This window comes from Calonectris borealis, chromosome 5, assembly GCF_964195595.1.
Source record: "Calonectris borealis chromosome 5, bCalBor7.hap1.2, whole genome shotgun sequence".
Classification (NCBI taxonomy): domain Eukaryota; kingdom Metazoa; phylum Chordata; class Aves; order Procellariiformes; family Procellariidae; genus Calonectris; species Calonectris borealis.
This window is the reverse complement of record NC_134316.1, coordinates 44,664,656-44,688,202: the sequence shown is the minus strand read 5'-3', so window position 1 is coordinate 44,688,202 and position 23,547 is coordinate 44,664,656. Positions and strand designations below refer to the sequence as shown.

The window sequence follows — 23,547 nt, the reverse complement described above, 5'->3', positions numbered from 1 at the left end:
GATGCGTCTTTCCCCATCAAGGCCACTGGCATCGATGGACCGAGTTTTCACGGTCTCTGCCCTTTTCCTCCTTCTCTGCTTGCTCTGCGCCTCGTGGGAGGGTTCGGGGAGGGGGTACCTGAAGCAGCACATCCCCTTCATGCTGACCCAGGCCTCTCCCCAGCCCCTCCAGACCTGCCTGTCCCCTGCTCCGACACGTTGCAGCCCTTCTCCTTGGACCAAGCAGTGACATGAGATCAGACCGCTGGTTGGGGATGAAAGGACCTTGCAGACGTGACTGCTCGCTTCTCCCCCGTCCACCCCCTTTTCTCAGGAGGTGAGGAGAGGCAGGGGCCAAGCCAACTTTTTTCTGGAGTTACCAGCCAGAAAGGCGAGTGTCATGCCAAAAGAATGGGGCTGTGGTGGGGAACGGAGCCATTTTTCCACCCCTTACCCTGGAAGAAGGCTGCCGAGAGCAGGGCCGCCACAGGTAGGGTTGGGGAGGGGGGAGCTGGTTTTTATGAGCTGCTTCACAACCAGGAATCGCTTTCTGAGAGATTCCCGCATTTAACTCGCACCCTGCCGGCAGTTTCCTGAATATCCGCAGAGGTTTCAAGGAGGGCTGGCAACTGTGGGAGTATGTCATCTCCCCTGCCCGCTGCACGCAGAGCAACGGGTGCTGCTCTGGGTGGTGAGGGGTCTGGACATGCCAGGCTGTACCTTTAGGAACGGGGTGCAGAAATGGGTCCTGACAGCTGGACAGATAGCAAAGCCAATAGTCCCCCCAACCCCCCATCGCTGGACCTTTAAACCAAAGCTGAAGAAAGCTGCGGAGACAAACTTCACAGTCAAAAAGAAGGGGAAGGGCCTAGGTGTGCTGCTTTTGGCTGGGGTTCAGCGGCATCAGGTTTGCAAGTCTGAGTTGTGGGACTGTGATGAGCAAACCAGGACCTGGTGGAGCTGTGAAAGAGCTGGGTGTGGGGCAAATGCTGCTGCTTTTCTTCAGCCACCTCTGTTCGGGAGCCAGAGACCCCACCAGGGTCCCCAGGGCAAAGCAGCCCAAGGTACGGCAAAACCTGTGCAAATTTTCACTCTTTCCTCCTTTTCCAGCCATTCCCATTCCCGTCCTGTTGCCTCTTCGGGCTGGGGACTGGGAGACAGGTGCTGGCCATGTGGGAGAGCAGAGATGCGCTGGTGCTCATCACTCCCAGCAGTGGCTCCACAACAGCTCCTTCCCCAGCTCGAACAAGCAGCAGAAGGCTATGTTTTTGGAAAGGGGCCTCATACCGAGGGAAGAAGGGAAAAGAGGGAGCGTGACCAACCCAGGTGTGTTTCCCTGCAATTGCTTAACTTGAGCTTTTTACCTCTAAAAACGTCACGAGATAATTCATGGCATGTCAGCTCCGCATTTTCCATCTCCAGTCGAAGCCTGGTCCTTGGGGCACTGTTACTGCACGGTGCGGCAGCGCCAGCACGGGGGACACAGCTGCGCGCGGGACATTTTCCTTGTTCGGACTTGCGGAGGCGGGCACGTGGCAGGTAATCATTAACACGGCCAACTGCTGTCACCCCAGCTCTGCTTAGCTGGGCTGGGTTTGCACGGCCTTCCCCAGCCTGCACGCGTGCCCCCCGTGCATACACCCCCAGGTGTGCTTCCATCCCATGGGACCTCCGGACCTCCAGCGCCCGGCTGCGAGGGAGAAATGGGGGATGCTGAGGCCCTTCGGAGAGAAGGGTAGGCTCTCCCCCGAAGGTAGACTGCCCCTTTCCTAACACCCTCATCACAGCGATCGCATTTGGGAACGCTTCTCTCCCCCACCATAAATTTGACACCGGGGCGGCTGGAAAACTCTCATTGCCATGGTTACTGACGGTCCTCGCCGCCGAGACACGGGCCAAGCGCCAACGCGCCAGGGTCTGGGCACTGAAGCGGAGCGGGCCCCCTCCTCCCAGTCGCACGTCCGCCTGGTCCCTGGGCAGCGGCCCAGGGAGGCCGGGACAATTTGGTGTGCCTTACACCCGCTACAGACCCCCACTGTTAGCTCTGGGCAGGAGCTGAAAGGCTGAAGGCGATGAAAGGGAGGCGCGGGGGGTGGAAGGGACAACGCGGCCGGGGAAGGAGGCTGCTTCTCCGGGCGGAGAGGGGGCGGCAGGAGCGACAGGCAGGCTGCCAAGCTGCCCTCAGGAATCCGAGTTTAAGGTATGAGTATAGCTCCCCATCACCCTCCGTGTCCATCCCCAGTTCCCTCACCAGCACGCCGTCGGCCGGAGCGATTACCTCCCCTTTGCAAAAGGAAACTCTGCAGGAGAGACGGCGTTGGCCGCAGTCATCCTCCTGAGTCCGAGGTTGGAAGCAGAAGTGTCCCTAATCCCCTGCTTTTGTAATCGGAGAGCGGTCCTCCCGCCAGAGATAATCTCAGCCCTCAACACTGCGGCCCCAGTGCTCAGCACTGGAAGCAGGACCCCAACGCTCCCCTCTGGAGCTGGGAACGAATGGGAAGAGCCCCCAGGCAGGCTCATCCCCCCCAGAGCTGCGTGGCTGGGGACAGCTGACCACAAAAAAGGGCCGACAAAGGTTTTGAAATCCGGATGCTGCTGTAGCACCCACGGATAGCCGTGCGGCTGCAAAGGGCAGGGCAGCGCTGCCGCCGGGGCTGCCGCCTCCCGCCCCGGGGAGGAACCGGAGCAGGGCAGGAAGAACAGGGCTGCCAGCTCCTGACTCACGCTTCCAAGCCCTTCTGGATCCCTTGGGATGGCGGTGCGCTTTCTCCCTGTTCCACGTTACACTGAAGAGCGATGTATGCCACAGAGCGGGGGAGAAGGTCTCTCAGGACAAAGTCACTGTATCCAGCAACTGTCCCAGAGGGATGCTGCGCAGGGAAGCGGGCAAGGACCTGGCCCAGCAGGGAACTCCCCAGAGTACTCCCAGTTCGGACGGGAGCAGAAGCCTCGGGGTACAAACTTGTGGGGTGTCCTCGTGCAGCACCCACTGCTTTGTCACGGGTGCAGCTGGAGACAGGAACTAAAACATCCATCTCTTTATTTCAATGACAAGAAACAACAACACCTAAACGGTCCAAGTGGAAAAGCGATGGGAACGCAGGCTCACGCCAGGCCCTCGGCCTGCTGGAGCTTGCACCCTCACAGAATTACAAAAATACAGTCCTACAACAGCATCTAGGAAACACAAACCCAGGTATTGCACAGAACCCCTGCCCTCTGCGGGCAGGGCGACCAACACCCCCTCCGCCTTTGCCAAAATACAAGCCAGGCTTGGAATTGCACAGCAACTCAGCTCACGCGCGCACGGAGGGGCCAGGCGGGGAGGGGGACAGTGTGTCTCTCAACTACCTGTACAAAAGCTATAAGGAAAGATACAAAACTGGGGAAAAAGGGGGAAGCTGGGGCTGTAAACGCCTGCGGGCCGGGCTGGGCATCCCGGCTGGGGGGCAGCAGTTTGCACCTTTGAGAAGATGACAGAGCCTTGTGTGTCAGTGGCCAGCGAGCAGTGCTGATGGGAACTCCGGGCGCTGCTGGAGCATCCCAGCTCTGAACGTTATTAATTGCCAATACTGCCGCTGGCCCCTAGCGCTCTGCGCTGCCCTGCGCCTCTGCTCCCCACCACAGCATCCCCTGTCCTCCAAAGGAACTCTGTCCCCCCAGCCAAAAAGCCTGAAGAGTATTCTGGTTCTCTGCGGTATCCTCATACCCTTTTTTTTTGGTATTGGTATTAGGAGAGATTTGAACGGTGCCACCCAGCATTGCCCAGCTGTGTGTGAGTGCGGCTGGGACCGCACAGACCCCACGCGGCGGCAGCAGCAGCATCCTCTCCTGGGACCCAAGCTGCGAGCATCAACCCGCTTCGCAACCGCCGCCCACCCGAAGGTGCTAAGCAGGTCTGCAAGGCCCAGAGCCATCAGCTCTCCTCTTCTGCTGGCACCTCCTGGTCCCAGAGACCGTCAGTCCTGCAAAAGCCTTGCTGAAGGGCTGGCTTGATGCCTCTGCAGATGCTCAGCACCCACAGCATCCGCAGGGGAGATGGGTCGTGGTGCCTCGTGCCCCATGGCAGGTGGTAGGTGAAATGCCATCCCATTGCAGGCATGGCTCGGGGCTGGGAGCCCTGACACTTCCCATGCATCCAAATCCCTCTTTCTGCTAAAACTGGAGAGGGTGAGCTGGTGGCCTGCCCAGGGAGCTTGTGTCTGGGCTGGGTGAGCTCCCAAGTTTTCCCTGCAAAACCCTGAGCCCAGTTTGGGGAATGGCAGGAGTCAGACTCAGAGGATGCGTGTTGACAGGTTGGGGGGCACGGGGGGAATCCCTGAGAGCAGCACTGACCCCAGCACTGCCCCTCCAGCCCAGTGCAACATCTAGCATTGGCGGGGGGGAAGCTGAAGCAGGGAGGGCAGCCAGATCCTTGTCAGCATTTGGGAAATCTAACGAGCTCCACCGCAGCCGCTGCCCAGGCCAAGCGCAGCTCTCCACCACGGCTACGTGCTGCAGCAGGCTCACGGAGAGATGCCCAGCAGACACCGGGTGTGCAGGCTGCCCCCCCCGGCCCTGCAGAGGGAAGGACGGCGGGAGGACTCGGTAGCCTTCCCCCATGCCCTCCCTGCCCTGGGCCAAACTGCCGGCTGGCTGAGCCCTAAAGGCAACCGGGAGAGCAGCGGCTGCCCTGCTTCCAGCTGCGCCAGCCCCAGATGCTTGGGTGCGCCAGGGACTTCCCTCCTGCCGCAGAAGGTCCCGGTAGGGCAATGCAGAGACCCGGGGCAGCCCCAAACCGAGGGGAGGGAGGAGGAGGCAGGGGCAGTAAGTCAGGGTGCTTGCCTTGGGGCGAAGTCTGAGACTCATGGCCTCTGCTGTCTGCCCGCACAGCCTGTGCCTCCTGCGGCTGTGCCGGACAGGAGAGGAGGAACAGGACATGAACCTAGCCAAGCATCTAAAGGAGGGGCACTGCCGGCAGGGAGAGGGGGCGAGGAACGATATCCCACAAGGATCACAGGTAGGAGCCTGCGGAGGGGGCACTGGCATCACTCCCGTGCACAAGGGTGACCCGGGGCTTCAGCCTGGCCTGCCCCAACAGGGCTGCAGGATGGAGCCCATCCAGGGCGAGAATGTGGCGGCTGAGGGGCGAAGCAGGGAGGGACACACAAAGAGCAAGGCTTCAAGTCCCAAATACCCACTGTCCTCATAAACAGAGTTCCAGCCCAGCCTGGGGCAAAGCTCTGCTGTTTCCATCTCCTCCGGGGACCGGGTTGACATCTAGGGAGGGCTGGGCCAGACTCACAGCTCTGCCAGTTGCCATCGTCCTCTTCTCGTCCTGCCCGAGCTGGCTTGGGCTAAGGCACGCCGAGCACTACACAGCTGTCTCCTGGTCCTCCCGCTGGATCATCTGGTAGTGCTGTCGGTTCTCGAGGTAGGCAGCTAAGTCGGGGTCATTGGCTTTCTCAGCCCGGTGCTTGGGGGTGTCTCCCTGCGTAGGGGAAGCGAAAGATGTCAGAGCGCCGAGCACTGGCTAAATGCTGCCTCGGCACCCAAAGGTGCCCCCATTCCTCCGCTGAAAAGATGGCTGCAGCTGGGTCCAGCAGAACCTGCAGCCAAGCCCCGAGGTAGGCGGTAGCCAAATGCCCAGGTGCTTGCCACGGAGCAAAAGCATGCTCCCGAGGAGCCCGACTTCGCTGCAGGGCTGGAAGCTGTCCCCTGAAGGGCCATTGGCCCCACGTGCGGACCAGGACAGAGACCATCCCTGACCATCGCCAGCCCCCTGAGAGGAGACAAAGGTTGGTCCCCATGACCTGCTCTTCCCCGGCGCTGGGAAGGCAGGCAGGAGAGGGTGAGGAATGAGGGGTATGTCTGGGGAATGCCCAGGAATACCAACCCCCCTTCCCTCTCGCAGCCTGGCTAGCGCTCCCGCTCCCGGAGGAGGATCACATTTCACCAGCTTATTGCAGCCATCTGGACTGTGTCCACTAATGAACTCCCGCACTCCATAAAAAGCAAATCTGTTAACAGCTCCCAGCTCCGTCTCCTCTCCCCCTTCCCTCCCCCTGCTCCTCGCTTCTCCTCGCCAAGTGCCCGGGCTCTGCCGTGCCACTGAGAAAGGCTGCGGAAACCTGGCACTCTGCCGCTGCCATTGAAAACCGGCCCCGGAAGGGATGCCCGGCCTGCCCGGCTCGTCCCCTGGTGCGCAGCGGGGCACGGGCGGCTGCGGCAGGGTCTGGGCCTCCAGGGCAACCTGCAGCCGTATTTCTCCAGCAGGAACAATGGTCAGACATGCGGAGCCTCCGCCGGGCCTGGATGCGACTGTGGACAAAAGCCTACCTGCGCGCGGCTGCAGAGAGGTGTGATGCGCCAAGAAACCCCCTCTTTTGCACATGTACCCCAAGACCCCGGCACGCCCCACGGTCCCGCACACACGCAAGCAGGGGTAAGGAGACCGCTCCATGCTTCGGTGCCAGCTCTCCTCTGGGGCCTCCTCTCCACAGCCCCTGAACGCAAGCGCGCATTTAACAAAGCCGGGGGGGAAAGACCAGAAGAGGAATTGAGTTTCTTTCCTGTCCCCCTGCAGAAGCCCCACTGCAACGCTGCCTGCCCGCAGCCTGAAACCGGAGCTGCCAGGGCCCCTCTGCCCAGCCGGGCTGAGGCACGCCAACCGATAAGGCTCGGCCTCCCTCACCGCTGCAGGGTGCGGATCAGCCCGCTCCGAACCCGTGCCACAGGTCTGACGCTGGGGCTTCTAACGAGGTAGGTTCGTGCCTGTGCAGGCAGGCTGTGACCCGGGGCCCACGCGAGGTCAGCGCAGCAAACGCAGAGGGGTCCCCAGACAGCTACAAACCCGGACACGTGTTTGCACAGGCATGTGCAAGCCCCGTTCCCCGGGGCAGCCGTCATGCCTGAGCGCGGCTCCCTTTTGCGCTGGCAGGTTGAGGGCTGCTCCCCTCCTTCAGACAAATGAGGGGGCTGGGGGCAGAGAGGGGCCATGCCAGCTCCACTCGGGGCACTGTGCGAGGCCCAAGCCTTGGCCAAAACCAAGGAGGAAGCAATGGGGAGCCAGAGATTTGTCTGTACAGCATCTTCCTGGCAGCTGGCAATGGGGCTGCGCATTGTCTGAGGCGGCCCCCAAGCTCCACCGGCCCCAGCAAGTTCGTACCCCCCAGCTGGGGCTGCTACCCTGTGTCCCAGACCCACGAATTGTACCTTCTCAGCTTGTTACTACATCTCCTCTGCTAGAGCCCACCGCTATGGGCCTCCACCAGACAGAGGCGACCACGTCCCCTCTGCCGCCCACCAGCCCCGGGAACCTCCTGTACCAAAACACAGCCTCAAGCCCCCTTCCCACGATGACTCTGCCGGGGCTGGCACAACTCCCCAGCACCAAGGCATGTCTCAATTAACTCGGCATGCGAGGGAAAGGGCCGCCACTGCCCGCTCCCGCTCCCCGTGGGATGGCTTCACCCGCCGAGAGGAGTTCCCAGTGCCCCCATCACGGCCGCCTGCGGGGGAGAGCGGGGGGAGCCCTGCAGCTGGGAGGGAGCTCGCAGCGAGAATGTCCTTGCTCTGACCCCGGAGGGTGGGAAGGGGGAGACGGGGATGAGACATTCCATCCCCTCGCTTCTAATTTAATAAAACAACAGGGAGAGAAGTGTGGGGAGGAGAGGGATTTAACCCCTCTGCAGCTGGGCTCCGCTGGGCAAGCATGGGTGCTTCATGTCAGCTCCTCTCTGGCTGGCAAAGACCCCAGCCAAAGCACCCTTCCTCTGCTCTCCTGCTGGCCCCGCTTCTGCCAGCCCCCCCAGTCCCCCCAGAAAGCCCCACTGCCAGCCCTCCCGCCGTCACCTGCAGGTCCGTCTTCATGAGCGAAGCCCCGGCCTCCACGATGTAGTGGCAGATAGTGCGCTGGCGTAAGGCTGCAGCCTGGTGCAAGCTGGTTTCGCCGCTGAGGAGGAGAAAGCAGGAGATGTGAGATGTCCCCCACCCCACCCCCGAATGGGGACAAGCAGCACGTGCGGGTGGCAGCGAGGGACAGCAATTTGATTGCAGCAGGAGCTCGCGGTGGGTTTCATGCTTGTTCCAGGCAGCCCTGGCAGAGGAGGGGGTGCTGCCTGGGGATTGTCAGTCCAGAGTGGACTGGGAACCATGGCTGGTAATTAGAGTGAGGGCAGCTGGTAAGTGCCCAGACAACTGGTCACCTGGCAGAGGGTCTGGCCGATAGGTAACGCAAGTCAGTCAGCAACTTACTTCTCCTCCTCCGTGGCATCGAGGATTTCTGAAGGGGCTGCGGAGAGAAAGACAGTGCAGGGCGAGTGAGACCCGGCTGCGGGGCAGAGACGGACCCACCTACTTCCCAGTCCCGCTCTGCGTCTTTCCATAGGGGCTGCTATTTCTTTCCATGCTGCCTGCAAAAGTCCTGGCTCCAAAGCACTCAGGCCAGCTGAGATCAGGGAAGAAGAGTTGTTGTGGACTCATTACAGAGAAATATCTAAATAAAAATAAAGCAGCTTCTATTTCAGTGGGAGCTGCCAAAAACAACAGGTCAGCTGCCCTGAAGGCAGAAGCAGGACACTGAGAAATGTTTCCCAGGGACATGCTGGTACCTGCCAGGATGCGGCAATGGCCATGGGGGTACCCCAATACTGGCTGACAGATGCCACAAAAAGCCCATACGCCAGAATGTATCAAACCCGGAGGAAAGGGATCTAAGCCCAGGAGCAGCCCCTCCAAGCAAAGGGTCAGGCTTTTTTGGCTGCCAGGCTCCTTCGCTAAGGGTGGCACTCTGGCCCCCGCTCACCGTTCTCGATGATGTATTTGACGATGTCCTTGCTCCCTGATTTGACAGCATGGTGGAGGACGGTCTGGCCCGAGGAGTCTCGCACCATCAGGTCTCTTCCAGCCCGGTGCAGCTCTTGGAACTACAGGATTGCCAGATTGCTCGGGATGAGTTGCCTTGCTCAGCTCCAAGCCCCAAGTCCCAGCACCGTGTCCCCAGGGTGCTTGGCAGGTTGTACGGATATTTGGGACCTGGCGGGGAGCTTTGTCCAGCTCAGCCACAGCACCAAGTCCCTTCCCTTCGTGTCCCCCAGGCGAGGAACTGGGATTCTTGCCAGGAGCCTGCCTGGTTTCCAGCCACCGCTCCTGGAGGAGGGCCCGTGACAGGAGCTGCTCCAGGGCAATCGCGGAGTGTGGCTGGCAGGGCTTCGGACAGCCCGAGGGGGACGCCAGCCGAGCAGGCTGCGGGACGAGCACCCAGAGCCAGCCCTGGCTGCACATCGCAGCAGGCAGCGGGAGCGCCTACCTTGCTGAAGTTGCCGCTCTTGGCAGCTTCTATCAGAAGGTCGTCTGCAAAGAAGGGAGATGGATTGGGGTCAGAAAAGCCAAGCTGTAATGCTGTTTATCTAACTGAGGAGCCAAGGGTTGGGCACCGGAGGCTCAGCAGTCAGCTGGAGCTCCTCCAGGTGCTAACCCCTTGGTCAGACTGGTTTTACATTGCTCCCCCACCTCCAGGCATATAAGGGACAAGCCAGGGGAAGAAGGGAGACCCCACATAGCTGGGGGCGCAGCCAGATCTCAGCCCCAGGGGAGGTGCGCGTGCAGGGGGAGCAGTCTCTACCCATGGGCAGGATGACTTGCGATGGAAGCGGGGAGCAGATCTCCTGGGCGTCAGCCAGCAGCCAAGACGCCTTTTACCCATGACTCACTCACACTTCCAGGCACTGGGCTCCGCTCAAGCTCCAGGAAACTCTTTCCATTTGCTCAGCTCGGCGAGGCCCCTGACCTTGTGCTCCCACTTCCAGAGCTCCTGCCACTGCCTGGCAGGGACAGCCCCCCAACCCAGCCCACAGCACTCAGCTCCGCAGGTGGGGGATTAACCCCTCCGCCACACCATTTCCCGCACGGCGGAGTCAGGAAGGTGCCTGGCCACAAATCACTGTCAGGTCTCTCCTGCCCACCTCTGGGGTCACTCGCCTGCGGAGCTCTGCGCTCCCACAGACAGCAGGGCTCCTGCCTGTACGCCAGGGAAAGAACAGGCCAAAAAATCCATGGTGGGGACCCAAAACAGCACGACCTGAGAGAGGGTGCGACAGGGGGTGGGACAGGACTCACCTTTGTGCAGGAGGCAGCGCTCAGGCTCAGCGCTGGAAGGGAAGAAGAAAAGGCGTAATTAACTCTGCCAGTCCTGGCAGCAGATCACCCAAAAGAGCACACGGCGGGTGGAGGGATAGCTGTGGAGAAGCCCGCCCGTGGCACTCCTCCAGCAGGCAGGAGCAGAGGCAGGCCAAGGGATTTTGCTACTCTTTGGTCATGCCATCTGCTTCTTCCCCAATCTGGGTTCTTCCCCATTCCCACTCCCATTTCTACTGCTGCTCCCAGCTCTGTTGCTCACCTGTACCCGAGGCTGGCCTGACCTGGGCCAACAGACACCCATGCCCTTTGCCCCACGGGCCAGGTGCTGGAGCTCGACCTCACGGCTGAGCTGCCTGGTGATGCCCCGCTGCCTCCAGCAGCACTGGCTGGGGAGCAGGGAGGACAGGACAGCATCCCACCGCTTGGTCTAACTCAGCGCTGAATTCCTGCTCGCTTCCTGGGAGCCCCCCTGTAATCTGGCCCAGGAATCAACGCAGTGAAGCCAACCCTGGCTCTCCCATCACTGCCCATCCTTCCTGAGGTCCAGCACCCCATTCTTTCCCACCTCAAACTCACCTGAGGGCAGGAGAGGAGGGTGGAGAGGAAGAGGAGGAGGGGAATGCAAAATGGTGCCCAGTGGGTGCGGCAGACAAGTCAACAAGGTCAGGCATGGCAGGAGAGGTGCCCACGGTCTGGGTGATCACCAGCTCTGGGTCCAGCACATAGAGTTCGTCCTGAGAGATCTCTGTCACATAGTTGAGGTGCTCCTGAAAGACACAAATCAGCCTCCTCATAAGCAAGACCTTGGGGTCTTGCTCCATCTCCCATCCCCTCACATGCCATGCCTTGTAGCCCACCCACTGGCTCAGGAGAGTGATGGTGGCTCGAAGAGTCCTGGGACCTATGCCTGGGAAGCCTCCGCATCTCCTTTCAGGCTTCTCATCAACTCCCAAACTGGCCGCTGACCCGTCCACCTCATCTCCATGTCCCCCTCTCCAGATCATTAGGGAAAGTATTTAATGCTGGGTAAGACGACCTCACTGGGTGGGTGCCTGGCCAGCCTTGCTACATTGCTCTTCCTTATCCGCTCCGCTGCAGGGTCCTGCAGGCAGCTTCCAACCCAAGTCTCTGTGCTCCCACCCACGCCTCCTCCCTTTCCATGGGAATCTGGAGGTGCTGGGGCTGGTCCTGGGCCAGGCCAGTCACACCACCCCTTGGGGGATGCCACAGGGCAGGGAAGCGGTGCAAGACCTGCGTGTTTCCGAGGCTGAGCCTGTCTGTGGGTCCACGTGAATGCAGGACACTCAAGCACCTTCCCAGCAGATGCCGGGGGGGGACAACGGCAGAGGACGAGGCCACACTCACCTGTGCGCGGTCTATCCTGTAGAACCGATCAGCTGTGGTTGCTGTAAGACAGGGACAGAGGGAGACAGAGTGATTCTCGTTTGGGATGAGGGAGACGGCCGCTTTCTGCCACCGAGAGGTAGTGAACTATCCAGCCACTTCGTGGCCTGCATGGAGGGCACAGCAAAGCAAACAGCACCCCCTGACCAGGAGCACCCCCCTTCCCTTTGGGATCCTGCTGTTCTCTTTACCCGAGAGGCAGCCCCTTGGGCCTACGGACCACCATGCCCCTGTGCAACATGCCTTTGTTTGTTTGCTATCTCCTCCTCGATGACTCCTGACAGGCAAGGAAGGCAAGGCAAGAACATGCCTAGCTGATGCCGTGGCCTTCCTGGGGGCTTTCGGGTGCTCCAGCATTAGCATGAGCAGACGAAGCTCAGGGCTGTGCAGAGCACGTCTCAGCCTTCACTTGCACCAGGTGGGGAACTACTCCAATTTAACATGGTGCACCTCACTGCAGAGCACCGAGAAATGGGGGCACTAAGCGGGGCTGGGAGAAGAGGGAGCTCAGCCTCCCGCTGACTTGACTGAGTAAGGTCCCATGGACCACCATGAGCCATGTCAGAGCTTGTGACTGCCAGGTATGACGGAGCACGCCACCACCAGCTGTAGACCCAAGCCCCTGTCTCCTAGGACGGTAGGAGAGAGTTTCAAACCAGCCTCCAGCCTGCCCGAGTGCACCCCTCTGCTCAACCCTTAAAGGAGAGATCCCCGCAGCAGGAGAGGAGCTCCTTCAACACCAACGGAGCAAGCGGCTGTGCTGGAGCCAGACCCAAGCAGCCACCACCCTGGGGGAGCAGGGAGGGGCTGGGGATTTACGGCATCACCGGGGGAGAACAGGACAAGCAAAAACACAGAGCCAGGACAACTGGGTCCCCACACAGGGTGGCACTTCTCCAGTGTGGCTGCTGGTGCCTGCCCAGGCGAGGTTGCTGCGGTGGGACCCTTGGGGACCCGGGGAATTCTCTCTGCAAACAGAGTGGGGACGGGCCAGAGCAGATGAGAGGAGTGAAAGAGCTCCGTTTGTCCTGTCCTGGCTGGGGATTTACTGCCGGGGAGCTGCTGCTGAAGACTTGTAATTCAGCCGCTTGAATGAGCCTGCGCTGCCTTGGATGAGGCTCTGGCCTCCTTCCTGACACATTTTCCTGAACCCAGAACCTGCTGCTGGGAGACTGGCAGGAAGAGGGAAAGCGGTCCTGGTACAGGAGTCCTGGGAGTGACACCTGGGAGCAGCAGCGGGTCCCACGTGCAGGGCTGGAACCCCGAAGGGAGAAGCTGCATCCTCTCTGCCTAGCACGAGGCTTCCCAGGCCCACTTTGCAACCCACAGCTGTGCTCTGCTCTGCGCTACACCCTGCTACTGGGAAGCCAGAGAGGAGAAGTGCCACCAGCAGCCATGTCTCTCGACAAACTTCCAGGTACAGAGGGAGAGCTCTGGAGCCTCTTGGTCAGTGAAGGCAAAGGGAGAGGAGAAAGCTACTTTCAGGCAGGGGAGAAGAAGCAGCTGGAGCCCAGCGGGGAACCTGCTCCCGTACCACTGGGATGCTCAGGGTGAGCCTCCAGCGTGCTGGGAGCAGGGGGGCCCCCTGCCTGCATGACACAGGAGAGCAACCCCAGCAGTCCCGCAGTGATGGGACACACGCTGCCAAGCTGCCTTCAGCTCTGGGGGCAGGAGACCAGCAGACACTCATCGCTCCACTCGTGGGCAGCAGCCAGAGACACAGCCTGGAGCAAAAAACTGCTGCAATCGGCCACAAAGACCCCAACATCCATGAGTCCCAAGTCCCACGTGGCTCTCAGTGACTTGTCAATAAAGATGTGTCCCCTCACTCTCCCAAATTCAGACACAGTCAGCACTCCTGGGGGACAGAACACTTCTCCTATGAAGAAAGGCTGAGAGAGTTGGGGTTGTTCAGCCTGGAGAAGAGAAGGCTTCGGGGACACCTTATTTTAGCCTTTCAGTACTTAAAGGGGGCTTATAAGAAAGATGGTGGCAAACTTTTTATCAGAGCCTGTTGCGACAGGACAAGGGGGAATGGTTTTAAACTAAAAAAGGGTAGATTTAGACTAGATATAAGGAAGAAATTTTTTACAGTGAGGGCGGTGAAACACTGGCACAGGTTGCCCAGAGAGGTGGTAGATGCCCCTTCCCTGGAAACGTTCAAGGTCAGGTTGGACAGGGCTCTGAGCAACCTGATCTAGTTGAAGATGTCCCTGCCCATGGCAGGGGGGTTGGACTAGGTGACCTTTAAACTCCCTTCCAACCCAAATTATTCTATGATTCTAAGATGATACTCACAGTCCAGGAAGCACCACTTGGGTGACAGCTTCTGGGATGACAGTGTCTTCGGTTTGGCTCCATCTCCTTCCTGCATAAAAAAAGAGAGAAGAAAGTCATGACTCTTGGCCTCCTCATCTCTCCCCAGAGCGTCCCTCCTGCTTTGGGAGGTCCCTGCAGACATGGAGGACCACAGGTGGATGGAAAGGGGAACACAGGCACAGCACACAGCGACGGGGAGCAGCACGGGACAGACCGGAGCTGACACACACCAGCTCACTGGGGAAAGAGATGCCACAAGATGAGCCCACGAGACCGGCACGGTGCACGAGATGGACCCGGGTGACAGAGCGAGGCCATACACACCTGAAAGAGCAGGCGCTCTAAAGCAGAGGGCTGTGGAGGGAAATCCTGCAGAAAGGCAAGGTGTGCCATTACAGCCTTTTTCTGGGCAGCCCACCAGCCCCTCTCACGTCCCACTGGTGTTGCTTAACGTGCTGCCATATCTGGCTTTACACACTGCCTGGCCAAGGTCCCTGGACCCTGCCCTGCTTTGAGGCCAGAGCACAGTGGTTGCCCAAGGAGAGAGAAGAGGTAAACCATGAGGTGACCAGCCTCAATGTACAGCTTTAGAGGTGCAGGAGGTTGCAGAGGCATCAGTCTAGCAGGTTGATGCCACAGGAAAGCGTTACCCGCGGAGCCTGGGTAGCTATGTGCCTGTCTGCTTGTCCTCGGCAGTGCCTGGGCACAAGGCGGGCAGGGGACAGGCAGGCAGAGCAAGGAGCAGATGCCAGTGTGCCAGCCCGGGCAAGCAGCTCTGCAACTCAGCCCTGCAGGACACTACGCACGTGCCGGATGGGATTCCCTCAGGCACAAGAGCCAGCTAACTGGGGACTGAGCAAGGTCCCTTCAATCTTCTGAGAGAAAATCAGATTGAGCAGCGCGGCACCAGGAGGCACGCTGTGGGCTCAGAAGGCGTTGCTCACCAGGAGCAAGGGTTACACAGCCCGTGTCCGGGTCATGGGCATGCACTAGCACATTGGCAGGAGCACAATTGGCAGGAGCACAATTGGCAGAGGGCTGAAGGAACACAGCAAAGCAAAGTGACAGAGGAAAGGCTTCCCCAAACACCCTGGGGTTGATAGGCCCCCATAGGATGTATGCTGGCTTTTTCCACTGACCCGTAATTTTTCTGGGCCACCGACACTCTAGGCCTGGAGAGCAAGGTCAGAAGAGCAGAGTGAAAAAGAAGCTGCCAGAGAGCAGGGAGTAACAAGCCATCCAGCTTGGGATCCTGCCTCCACCATGGGGTGAAGGCAAACCATGACCTGCTACCAGAAGCAGGAGCATGTGCGTTGGTGCGTGCAGGTCAAGGAGGCTTAGAAATCCCTTCCCTGAGCCCCCCCCATCCTTGGCATCCAGCCGTGACCACTTCCCACACAAAGCCTCACCTCCTGCAGCCGCTCGATTTGGGTCCGGCACAACTCCAGGTCGCTGTCTCCTGGAACCACAATGATCCCCAGCGGCACAGCTGTACGACAGGGCACAGAGACAACTCAGGGAGCATCCCCGTGCCCCATCCCCAACACCTCACAGAGCCGAGCTGAGGGTACTGCCGGACTCAGGGACCGCGACTCCCATCCCCTGGTCACTCAGCTTGTCACTCACAGGCTTCCTTGAGCTTTTCCTTGTCATAGTGCAGTGCCTCGTAGTCGCGCATGCTGATTCGGCTCACCCGGATCCGCAGCCGCTCAGGCACTGGCTGCTGGCTGCGTGCAGGGGGGAAGGAAAAGGGATGGGATCAGAAAGCAACAGCCCATTTTCTTCTTATCCCACTCACCCCTCCAAAATAGGCAAGAGCACAGACTGGGGTGGGAAGCTTGGCACCAGCAGCTTCTTCAGCATCAAGGCCTGGCCATACTTCTGTGACCTGATCCCTTCCCACGCCCTTCTGGAGAGAGGATCAAAATGCCTCTGGGAGTGATGGATCAGTCCCATCCCTTCCCCCTCCATCCCTTCTGCTTTGGAGAGGAGGTGGCAGATTGATGTGAGAAACCTACTCATTGAGCAGAGGCATGGAATTGCGCCGCTTGGTCTTCTGCACCATGTTGGCTTGGTTGCGCAGGGAGATGTGGATGCAGGAAGCCGCCAGCTTGCAAGGCTCTCCATCTACCTGCATGGGGATGGCCTTGGACGTGGTGAGAACCACCTGCCGGCACTGGCACAGCCGCTCCCCGTGGCCACCAACCTGCAAGGCAGCCTGTGAAAGGGTCCAGAGTGAGAGCAGAGCACGGACTGAGGGGTGGGTGGGGGGAGCACACATTGTCAGCCAGATGCTGCAAGTGAACCAAGTTCTGGAAAGGATCCGCAGAGACCAGGACATGACAGCACCTCGCTTAAATGTCAAAGAGCAGACACTGTCACACAGGCCAGCACTACAGCTCCTCAGGAGGGAAGCTGGGGAGCTGGCCGACGCCTAGTCAATGGGACCAGTCGCTCCCCCTCCCTAGCTACAACTGGCAACAGCTCTGACTCACCAGGGATGTCATGGTGAAGCCAATAACTTCAATGCAGCCATCATCGTGGCGCTGTGGCTCGAAGTCGTGGTGCTCCCCAGGGTTGCCCCAGGGCATGGTGCCTGCACAGTACCTGTGAAGGGATGGCAAGCGATGCATGGACAGGCACCCCCAAACCTGGGCAGGGGTCTGTGGCATGGGGGTGAGGAGCCCAGCACACGAGAGGGCAGGTCCTGGGGTTGCTCACCTGGGGATGTTGAGGAAGACCAGGCACTGGGGCTTCAGGTCCTGGATCTTGGACGTCAGGTCTGTCCCATCGCACTGGAGACAACACAGGGGAGTTCAGGCTGCTGTAAGGGGGGGGCTTGGCCCACCCTACCCACCTGGGAGGAAATGACCTCCCCCTCTGCTCCCCACGGTGACTGTTCTCCAAGCCAAGGGAAGCCAATGTCCCCAAGAACACATCCTCTCCCCAATCCCAAGATACCCAGCTCAACCCCCTCCCTGGCCCAGAGCACCCCTGCACACTCACAACCAACTTGACGTGCTTCGCTAAGTCTTTGGAGCTCCCCGTGAGGAAGTCGGAGAAAGCCGTCTGCCAAGGCAAGAGAGAGCATTAGCGCCCACACATTCACCGAAATGGGCAGCCAGGGAGCCTGCCACCGACCTTCAGACCTCAGCTGCTGAGAGCAGCAAATCCCTTCCTTGTCCATTGGCAGCAGCCCCCTCTTCTCCCCTCCCAAAACAACCTGATCCATTCCCCTGGCCATTTTGTCTACCAAAAACCTCAGGGCACCTTTAGTAACACCCCCCCCAGTATTCCCTTGCCAGTCCAGTCCCAGCTTTAGAGAAGACCTGGCAAGGTGAGTCTCCTCTTGTGAGAGACTTGAGTCACAAATTCAGTCTCAAGCTGCAATGAAGTGCCATAAACCAGAGCTGATGTGACCTCATCTAGAGATACCAGGAGAGACAGTATGGCCTCTGTTACGCAGATCCTAGGGTCCCCTTTGGGTTTAACTGTACGGAGAGGAGGGGAGACACAAACAGGAGAGATGCGAGATGGTACAGAGCAGCACTTGGCCTTTAGTACTGCTCAAATTACTGGTCACCCAGCCACATGGGTAGGGAGGTATATTGAGGATGGGGGGGCTGGATGAACAAATACAGCACTGAGACACAAAGCTCTAGAGGTGAGGTCCAGGAGGGTGCCATAATTAGCCAGCGCGCTGTAACTGGCCCAAGGTATAAAATAAAAGACCAAAGTAGTGTGGGGACTCTATGGAAAGGCTTCCCGTTCCTTTGCAGGGGGGACAGCCTGCCTCCCCCACAGCTCCGGGGAGGTCCTGCCTGGGTGATTGTCCGTGAGCCGGAGAACAAGAACAATAGTGGCAGGAGATCAAGACAGCAACTGTACCGCAGGCCAGAGAGCGAGCTGTACCGCCAGCAGCACTCGCAGCCAAAGAGGAGCTGTGACTCCCAGGGCTGCAGCCTTTCTCCAGCACCTCTCCACCTTCGGGAGGGGCTCAGCTTGGGTGCACGTGAAGGCCCGTGTAAATCGGATGAGTGACTTGAGGGTGCGGACAGAAGCCGGGGCCATGCCTGTGCTCCGGCTAAGGCTGTTATGAAAGCATGCTCAGATATCCTCCACGCACTCACCCCAGCATAGAACATTTTATTCCGAAACCGGCTGTTGAATTTCTCTGGGTTGGCCTCTAGGGAAAGAAGAAAAAAAGTCCAGGTCATTGGCCTGCCCAGGGAAATGCTTCACTTGCCAGCTCTCCCCAGACACGGCTCTCTAGTCGGCCTCGGCCAGGAGGCAGCCCCCAGCTCTCTTCCCGTGCAGGCACCCCTCTTCCCCCTCTGCAGCCTCCACTTGCTCCCCAGGTTTCACCTCCAGCCCTGTCCCTGGGGCAATCCTCTTGTTCACTTTCCCAAAGAGCGTTTTACGGGCCCACCCCTGGGGCACCCCATCACCACAGACCCTGCCACCCCTCCTTACCTCGGGATTCGTGGAACTCCAGCGTCACCCGCGCGTCAAAGCCAAGGCTGAAATAGTTATTAAAGACATCCAAGGGGAGCTGAAATGGAAAGAAGGAAAAAGATGAGGCTGCCAGCGTGTGGCCACGGCAAAAACGAGGTCAGGCTATAGCAGAGCCATGCACCGTGCTCACGAGGCTGAGGGAGCGGAGCTTCACCCTAGGAAAATACAGAGGTCACCAGCCTGAGATGATGGACCCCGGCTCCTAGGGGTAAGCGACATGGCCCAAGGGGATGCACCCTGCTCCAAGATACCTGCAATCACCCATGTTTCTGCTAAACAAACAGTCTCAGAAGGGACTGGGCTTATACGTGTTGCAAGCTGTGGTTAAAAACCTCTGGTGGACATTTAGTTTTGACCTCTACACGCTTTGCCATGAGTGCCATGGGTCAAAGCCATGAGGAGAGGAATGGAGTTGGAGCCGGGAAATGCCAGCCCAACACCGTAGCCCCAGGTGCTGGGGCTGCCTGAGCCACTGGGAGAAGGAGAACGCAGACCAGCAGCGCAGGGAACGAACGTGGAGAGGAGGTTTCCCACCTTGTCAGCAGCCGCCTCATCCTTTTCCTCAGGGTTCGCATCAGGGTTTGGCTCTACATGGAGGTTCCAGCGATCGAGCTGCACAATGTTCCCGTCTTCCACGTGCGACAGGATCTTGGACAGAGGCTCATCTGTGTAACCCTGGTGAAGAGCAGGACTCGGTGAGTCTCCTACCTGCCTTCTGCAGAGATGTCGTCGTCTTTGGGAAGACATCCCAGAGCAAAGGATGCGGAAAAGATCAATTCTACTTGAATGCTCAACAAGGTGGGACTTTAAATTTAAAAACAATACATCTTCCTTCTAAAAATCTCCCAAAGTTTGAAACGATTGCTTTTTTAAAATGTCCTAATATATTATAACCTAATTCAGAATAATTCAAACGTCAGAAGAACAGTAACATCCAAGCTGCTCTTATTTGTTGGTCTGTAGTTAGGGAAAGTCAAAACAACCAGCCAGTGCAAATCCCCACCCCTGTGTCTGGAACCGGAGCCGAAGCGCTCAGCCCGCTCTGCCAGCAGTGAGCTCTTCTGCCCGTCACTTACCCCACCCCAGTTCAGTGTCCTGGCCAAGTCATTCCCTGTCCCCAAAGGTAGGATGGCTACAGGAGGAGGTGGGTTGAGGCGTAACTGGTCCAGAATGGAGAGTATCCAGCCCACCTGCTCGAGAAAGCAAAGAAACGGTTATTGCAGGGACCGGCAGCACTAGCGATGGCAGAGGGGCAGAGACGGGGTCCCCTTAGCCACCACCGAGGCTATTCACAGTCCTTAACGCTCTGAACGGGTGCTGCAGGAGGTACCAGTAACCCCAGTGAGGACACTGGCCCCCAAAAGGGTGACAAATCCAGACATGCCACAGACTAGCACTCCCTGGAGCAGCGCACGAGGGGACCCACAGTATCCAGTGCCACCAGCTGGACCATGGACACGGTGCGCACGTTTTGCTCCGTTCTGGATTACAGCGAGGAGGGCTGCTGCCGGCGCTGGAAAGGCCTGGGGCGAAGGGTACCGCAGGCACGAAGGGGCCAGGGGACTCACCGTGCCATCTCCCCCGCACGCCAGGATCCGGAGGTTGTGGACCTTGCGGTACAGCTCCAGCCTGCAGGGAACGGAGAGGGTAAGGAGGGGAGGGGAGAGGCACCCGAGGTGTTACGCAGCGGCTGCAGGGCCCCCTGCCCTCGCAGAGCCCACGGCATTCACAAAGCCACGTGCGTGTCTCCCTCCCCGTCGCCACAGCAGTTCACAGCCGTGGGCAAAGCCACAGGAACTTTGGCTTCACCAGCTCTTGCGGAGGAGGGTGTCCACAGTCCGCGTACACGGAGATAAGCTGAAACGCAGCAAGCGGACAAGACCCACGCGACATTAACGGAACATAATGAACTAGATTTGGGAATGTCACCCTAAAGCTGGTCTCTTTTGCCACTAGCCTTAAGATTAGACCAGGCCTCCAGCAGGAAACACCGCAAGGCCAGGACTGGCCACAAGGTATCCTCGAGAGGCCTCTCAAAGCACGAACTCGTTAGAGGTGTCTTTGCACAAGGGAGGTGTGGAGCATCAGGCCTCCACCAGCTGCAGGAAGAGCTCCGGGGAGGAATGTCTGGGGCAGGGATGGGGGAGAGAAGGGTGCTGCTCCCATCAGTACTCACGCCTCCTTGGGTCCACCCTGGCTGAGGTCGAAAACTTGCCGTGGGTTGAGATACCACATAAAGGATTGGATGATCTTGGCTCCCTGTGAGGACAAAAAAAGACTTCAGCAGGGAACAGGGAGTTCCCAGTGGACAGAGGGAAGAAGGCACCTGGTCTCGAGGACAGGCCAAGACAACGGTGTTCTGGGGGGACTCAGGCAAAGCCTGGTGGGAATTGCCGGGCAGCAAACTGGCGTTGCGGAGGTTGCCTTGCCTCTTCTGCAGCTGAGACTTTACCAAAACTATGCTGAGTCCTCGGCAGCCAAAAGGCAATGCTCCCATAGAGCTGCCTTCTCAGGGAAATGTAGGACAAGGCCATACCTGATTCCCACCACTCTTGGGGTTCACAAACACCAGCAAGGGCTTCATGAGAGGAGCTGGCATAGGCTTGATGACAAAGGGTTTCCACCTCCCTTCCTGCAAGAGACACCGCAGGTCCTTCAACAAGCCCAGGGAAACGCAAACTCCCACCTCCGGCCGAGCCCTAACATCACACATGGTCAGGAGCGGGAGGAAGAGAACATCCCAGCCACCCCGTAAGCCTTATAACTGGGATTTGCCCTGCCAGTAGGCACCCTCCCTCCACCTCACCCTCCTTAACCTCTGCACCCTGCAAAGCCCCCTTGTTTGCCAGTCCAGCTCCTCACTGCCCAGTCCCTCCACCCTTCCAAGACAAGGTCATTCCCTGTCCCCTCATCTCTTACCTCGGCCCCCTTTTTGCTGGATTTCCGCTTGAACGATGTCCTCTTCTTCTTCTTACTAGATTTCAGTGGATTCTAGAGAGAAAAGAAACAAACCCAAAAACTCCGTGAGGAGCTGCTGTGCAAGCAGGAGTTGTGAAAGAGCCACAAGAACTGAGGTGAGTTACCTGGGGCCGTCGGACCCGCAGAATCCAGGTGGGAGGAACAACGACAGCAGCGTGAGCCCCCAGCGAGCAGGGCTCTTCGATGTGTTGCAGCATAAAACATGACACTTTGCTGTGATACTGGGGAAGGAGAAGAGGAGAGACAGAGAGAAAACTCAGCTGCTCGGTTTGCTGGGGACAACCACCTTCTCCTCCTCCCAGCTTCCCCATGCCAGTGCAGGGAGTGCTGGAGGAAACCATGCAGGAATTTTGTAATGGGAAGGCAATGAGGAGAAAGTTTCTCGTAAGAGTTCCCAGCTACCACAGTACAGCCTCTCCCAGTAAGAGGAGCTGTAAGGGCAGGCCGCAGACAAGCAGCTTGGGGGAGACCAGCAGAAAGCAGAGGTCATTAGATGCAGAGCAGGCTGGTAAGATGTTCAATGGGGGATTTGCTCACCGCTTGCTTGCACCAGGAACAGCTGATGGCTACAATCTCTTTACTGTGGAAGGCAAACTTCTGCTGGAAACCCTGTAGAGGGAAGGATAAGAGGCTTAGGGAATTCCCTCGCAGCTTTCCCATCCAACAGGACTTTGCCACCACCAAGAGAGACATTAACAAAGAGAATTAACCTCCCCCCCCGCCCAACCACCACTACGGCACCAGGGAGGCCACTGCGCTCTGCAGGGATGTCCCTATTGCCCAAGGAAACATGTCAGGACGACAGTCCCCTCCAGGATTGATTGGGCCCAGGGGGGAGAACAACGCTGTGTGGGAAGCACTTATGTAGTGCTTCACTGTGCAAAACGGAGCACGCGTCTTGGTGTTGCTGTAGGCTGCTGCCACCAAACAAGAATGGTGGGATGTCCCTGGTCCCCAGCCCTGTTCTTGTCTCTGGTTTAACCTTAGCTTTCCTTCAAGCTGAGGAAAAAAAACCGGGGTGATCTCTCACCTTGCCACACTGCCGACATTTCCCTTCCTGCCGCCTCCGGTGTACCCAGTGATGCCGGACGACTATGGGCTAAAGGGAAAAGAAAAAAAAAAAGAGGAAAAAAAAAAAAAGAGAGTGAAAGGCCCTGCATGTGAGGGAACGCAGGAACAAGCAGGAGGAACGGACCCAGGCCAGACAGGATCTCTGCTCTTGCAGCAAACCCACTGCTCACAGGCACCAACCCCAACCCTCTGGGAGAAGGCAAAGCCGAAGAATCAGGGGCAAGAGGCCAAATTAAGGTGCTCAGAGAAGCGGGAATTAAAACCAGAAAAAGTGGGAAGGAAGTAAAGGAAACTGAAGACTGAAAATCACACAAAGCAAATGCCATGGAGAGTGGGCAAGCAGTAGTGTGGAGCACTACTTTTGGTCATAAATCATATTTCCATCTCCTAACGTCTCTGACCAGATGCCCCCAACGCCAGGTGAAAAACATGCTGGTGGAAGGAGTGAAAACCCCCAGGGAGACCAGTTTGCACCCATGGCAAGAAGATGGAAGTGCTTGCAGCTAAGCAGCAAACTGCTTAGCTCCACGTTCCTTGAGGAGAGGAGCAGCCCCAAGCCCCCCACACCCACTTCACCCTGCTCTTCGCCCCAGGGCAAGTCCTGCCAGCCTGCCTCAGCCCCTGCCCGCAGGGAGGGGAGCAAGGCTGCTCGCAGGCACCTTCTCTCTGCAGGCACACGGTGGGTGAGGGCTGGGACTTGCAGGAGCGATTGTGGAGGCAGGGAAACGTGACAGTGGGATATCTGAGCCTTGTGGGGGGACAGAAGCTTTGCAATGAAGTACACATTTCCCATGTCCCTCCTTCCTCTTCCAGCCCTGGATTGGGAAGGGCACTGTGGGGAGGGCAGCAAAGAGGGATGAGGGAGTGCAAGTTCACATCCCATGAGGTAGGGCCCAACACCCTGCTCTTGACAGCTTTTGGGATCACGATGATGATAGAGGCAGAACCTGGCAGGAGATTTGGGTCAGCTCCAGTGTCATCTGCTCTGAGTGCAGCACACGAGAGAGGACGAAGAGTCCTGCTGTTGGCTTTACTGGACATTAATCCAGTGGCAGCAGAAGGGGGACTATGTCCTGAGCTCAGCTCTGGGTCCCACCAGGCACATGTAGGGAAAGGGCTGACCCTGAAGGGGATCCCAGGCAGCACAAAGGCCAGAAGAGC

At 58.6% G+C, this 23,547-nt stretch overlaps 1 protein-coding gene across 2 annotated transcripts in view; it reads right to left on the bottom strand.

The window, feature by feature from the left end:
* Positions 1–3,002: 3,002 nt before the first annotated feature.
* DGKZ (diacylglycerol kinase zeta) overlaps positions 3,003–23,547 on the bottom strand; it is a 29,336-nt gene continuing 8,791 nt past the window's right edge. Inside the window, exons 6-32 of one of the 2 annotated variants that reach the window (XM_075152198.1) lie at positions 22,346–22,414; positions 21,853–21,924; positions 21,420–21,536; positions 21,256–21,327; positions 20,873–20,968; positions 20,513–20,595; positions 19,905–19,965; positions 19,413–19,526; positions 18,871–19,011; positions 18,295–18,373; positions 17,952–18,007; positions 16,828–16,890; positions 16,543–16,616; positions 16,317–16,428; positions 15,840–16,039; positions 15,448–15,548; positions 15,231–15,310; positions 14,146–14,190; positions 13,801–13,870; positions 11,464–11,504; positions 10,675–10,865; positions 10,078–10,109; positions 9,269–9,312; positions 8,765–8,885; positions 8,215–8,251; positions 7,813–7,912; positions 3,003–5,449 (exon numbers count right to left, since the gene is read on the bottom strand). In XM_075152198.1, the coding sequence (XP_075008299.1) occupies positions 5,333–5,449; positions 7,813–7,912; positions 8,215–8,251; positions 8,765–8,885; positions 9,269–9,312; positions 10,078–10,109; positions 10,675–10,865; positions 11,464–11,504; positions 13,801–13,870; positions 14,146–14,190; positions 15,231–15,310; positions 15,448–15,548; positions 15,840–16,039; positions 16,317–16,428; positions 16,543–16,616; positions 16,828–16,890; positions 17,952–18,007; positions 18,295–18,373; positions 18,871–19,011; positions 19,413–19,526; positions 19,905–19,965; positions 20,513–20,595; positions 20,873–20,968; positions 21,256–21,327; positions 21,420–21,536; positions 21,853–21,924; positions 22,346–22,414 (2,388 nt within the window). In that variant the 3' untranslated portion in view covers positions 3,003–5,332. The remainder of the gene's footprint in view (positions 5,450–7,812; positions 7,913–8,214; positions 8,252–8,764; positions 8,886–9,268; positions 9,313–10,077; positions 10,110–10,674; positions 10,866–11,463; positions 11,505–13,800; positions 13,871–14,145; positions 14,191–15,230; positions 15,311–15,447; positions 15,549–15,839; positions 16,040–16,316; positions 16,429–16,542; positions 16,617–16,827; positions 16,891–17,951; positions 18,008–18,294; positions 18,374–18,870; positions 19,012–19,412; positions 19,527–19,904; positions 19,966–20,512; positions 20,596–20,872; positions 20,969–21,255; positions 21,328–21,419; positions 21,537–21,852; positions 21,925–22,345; positions 22,415–23,547) is intronic. The other variant, XM_075152199.1, reaches the window with a different exon arrangement.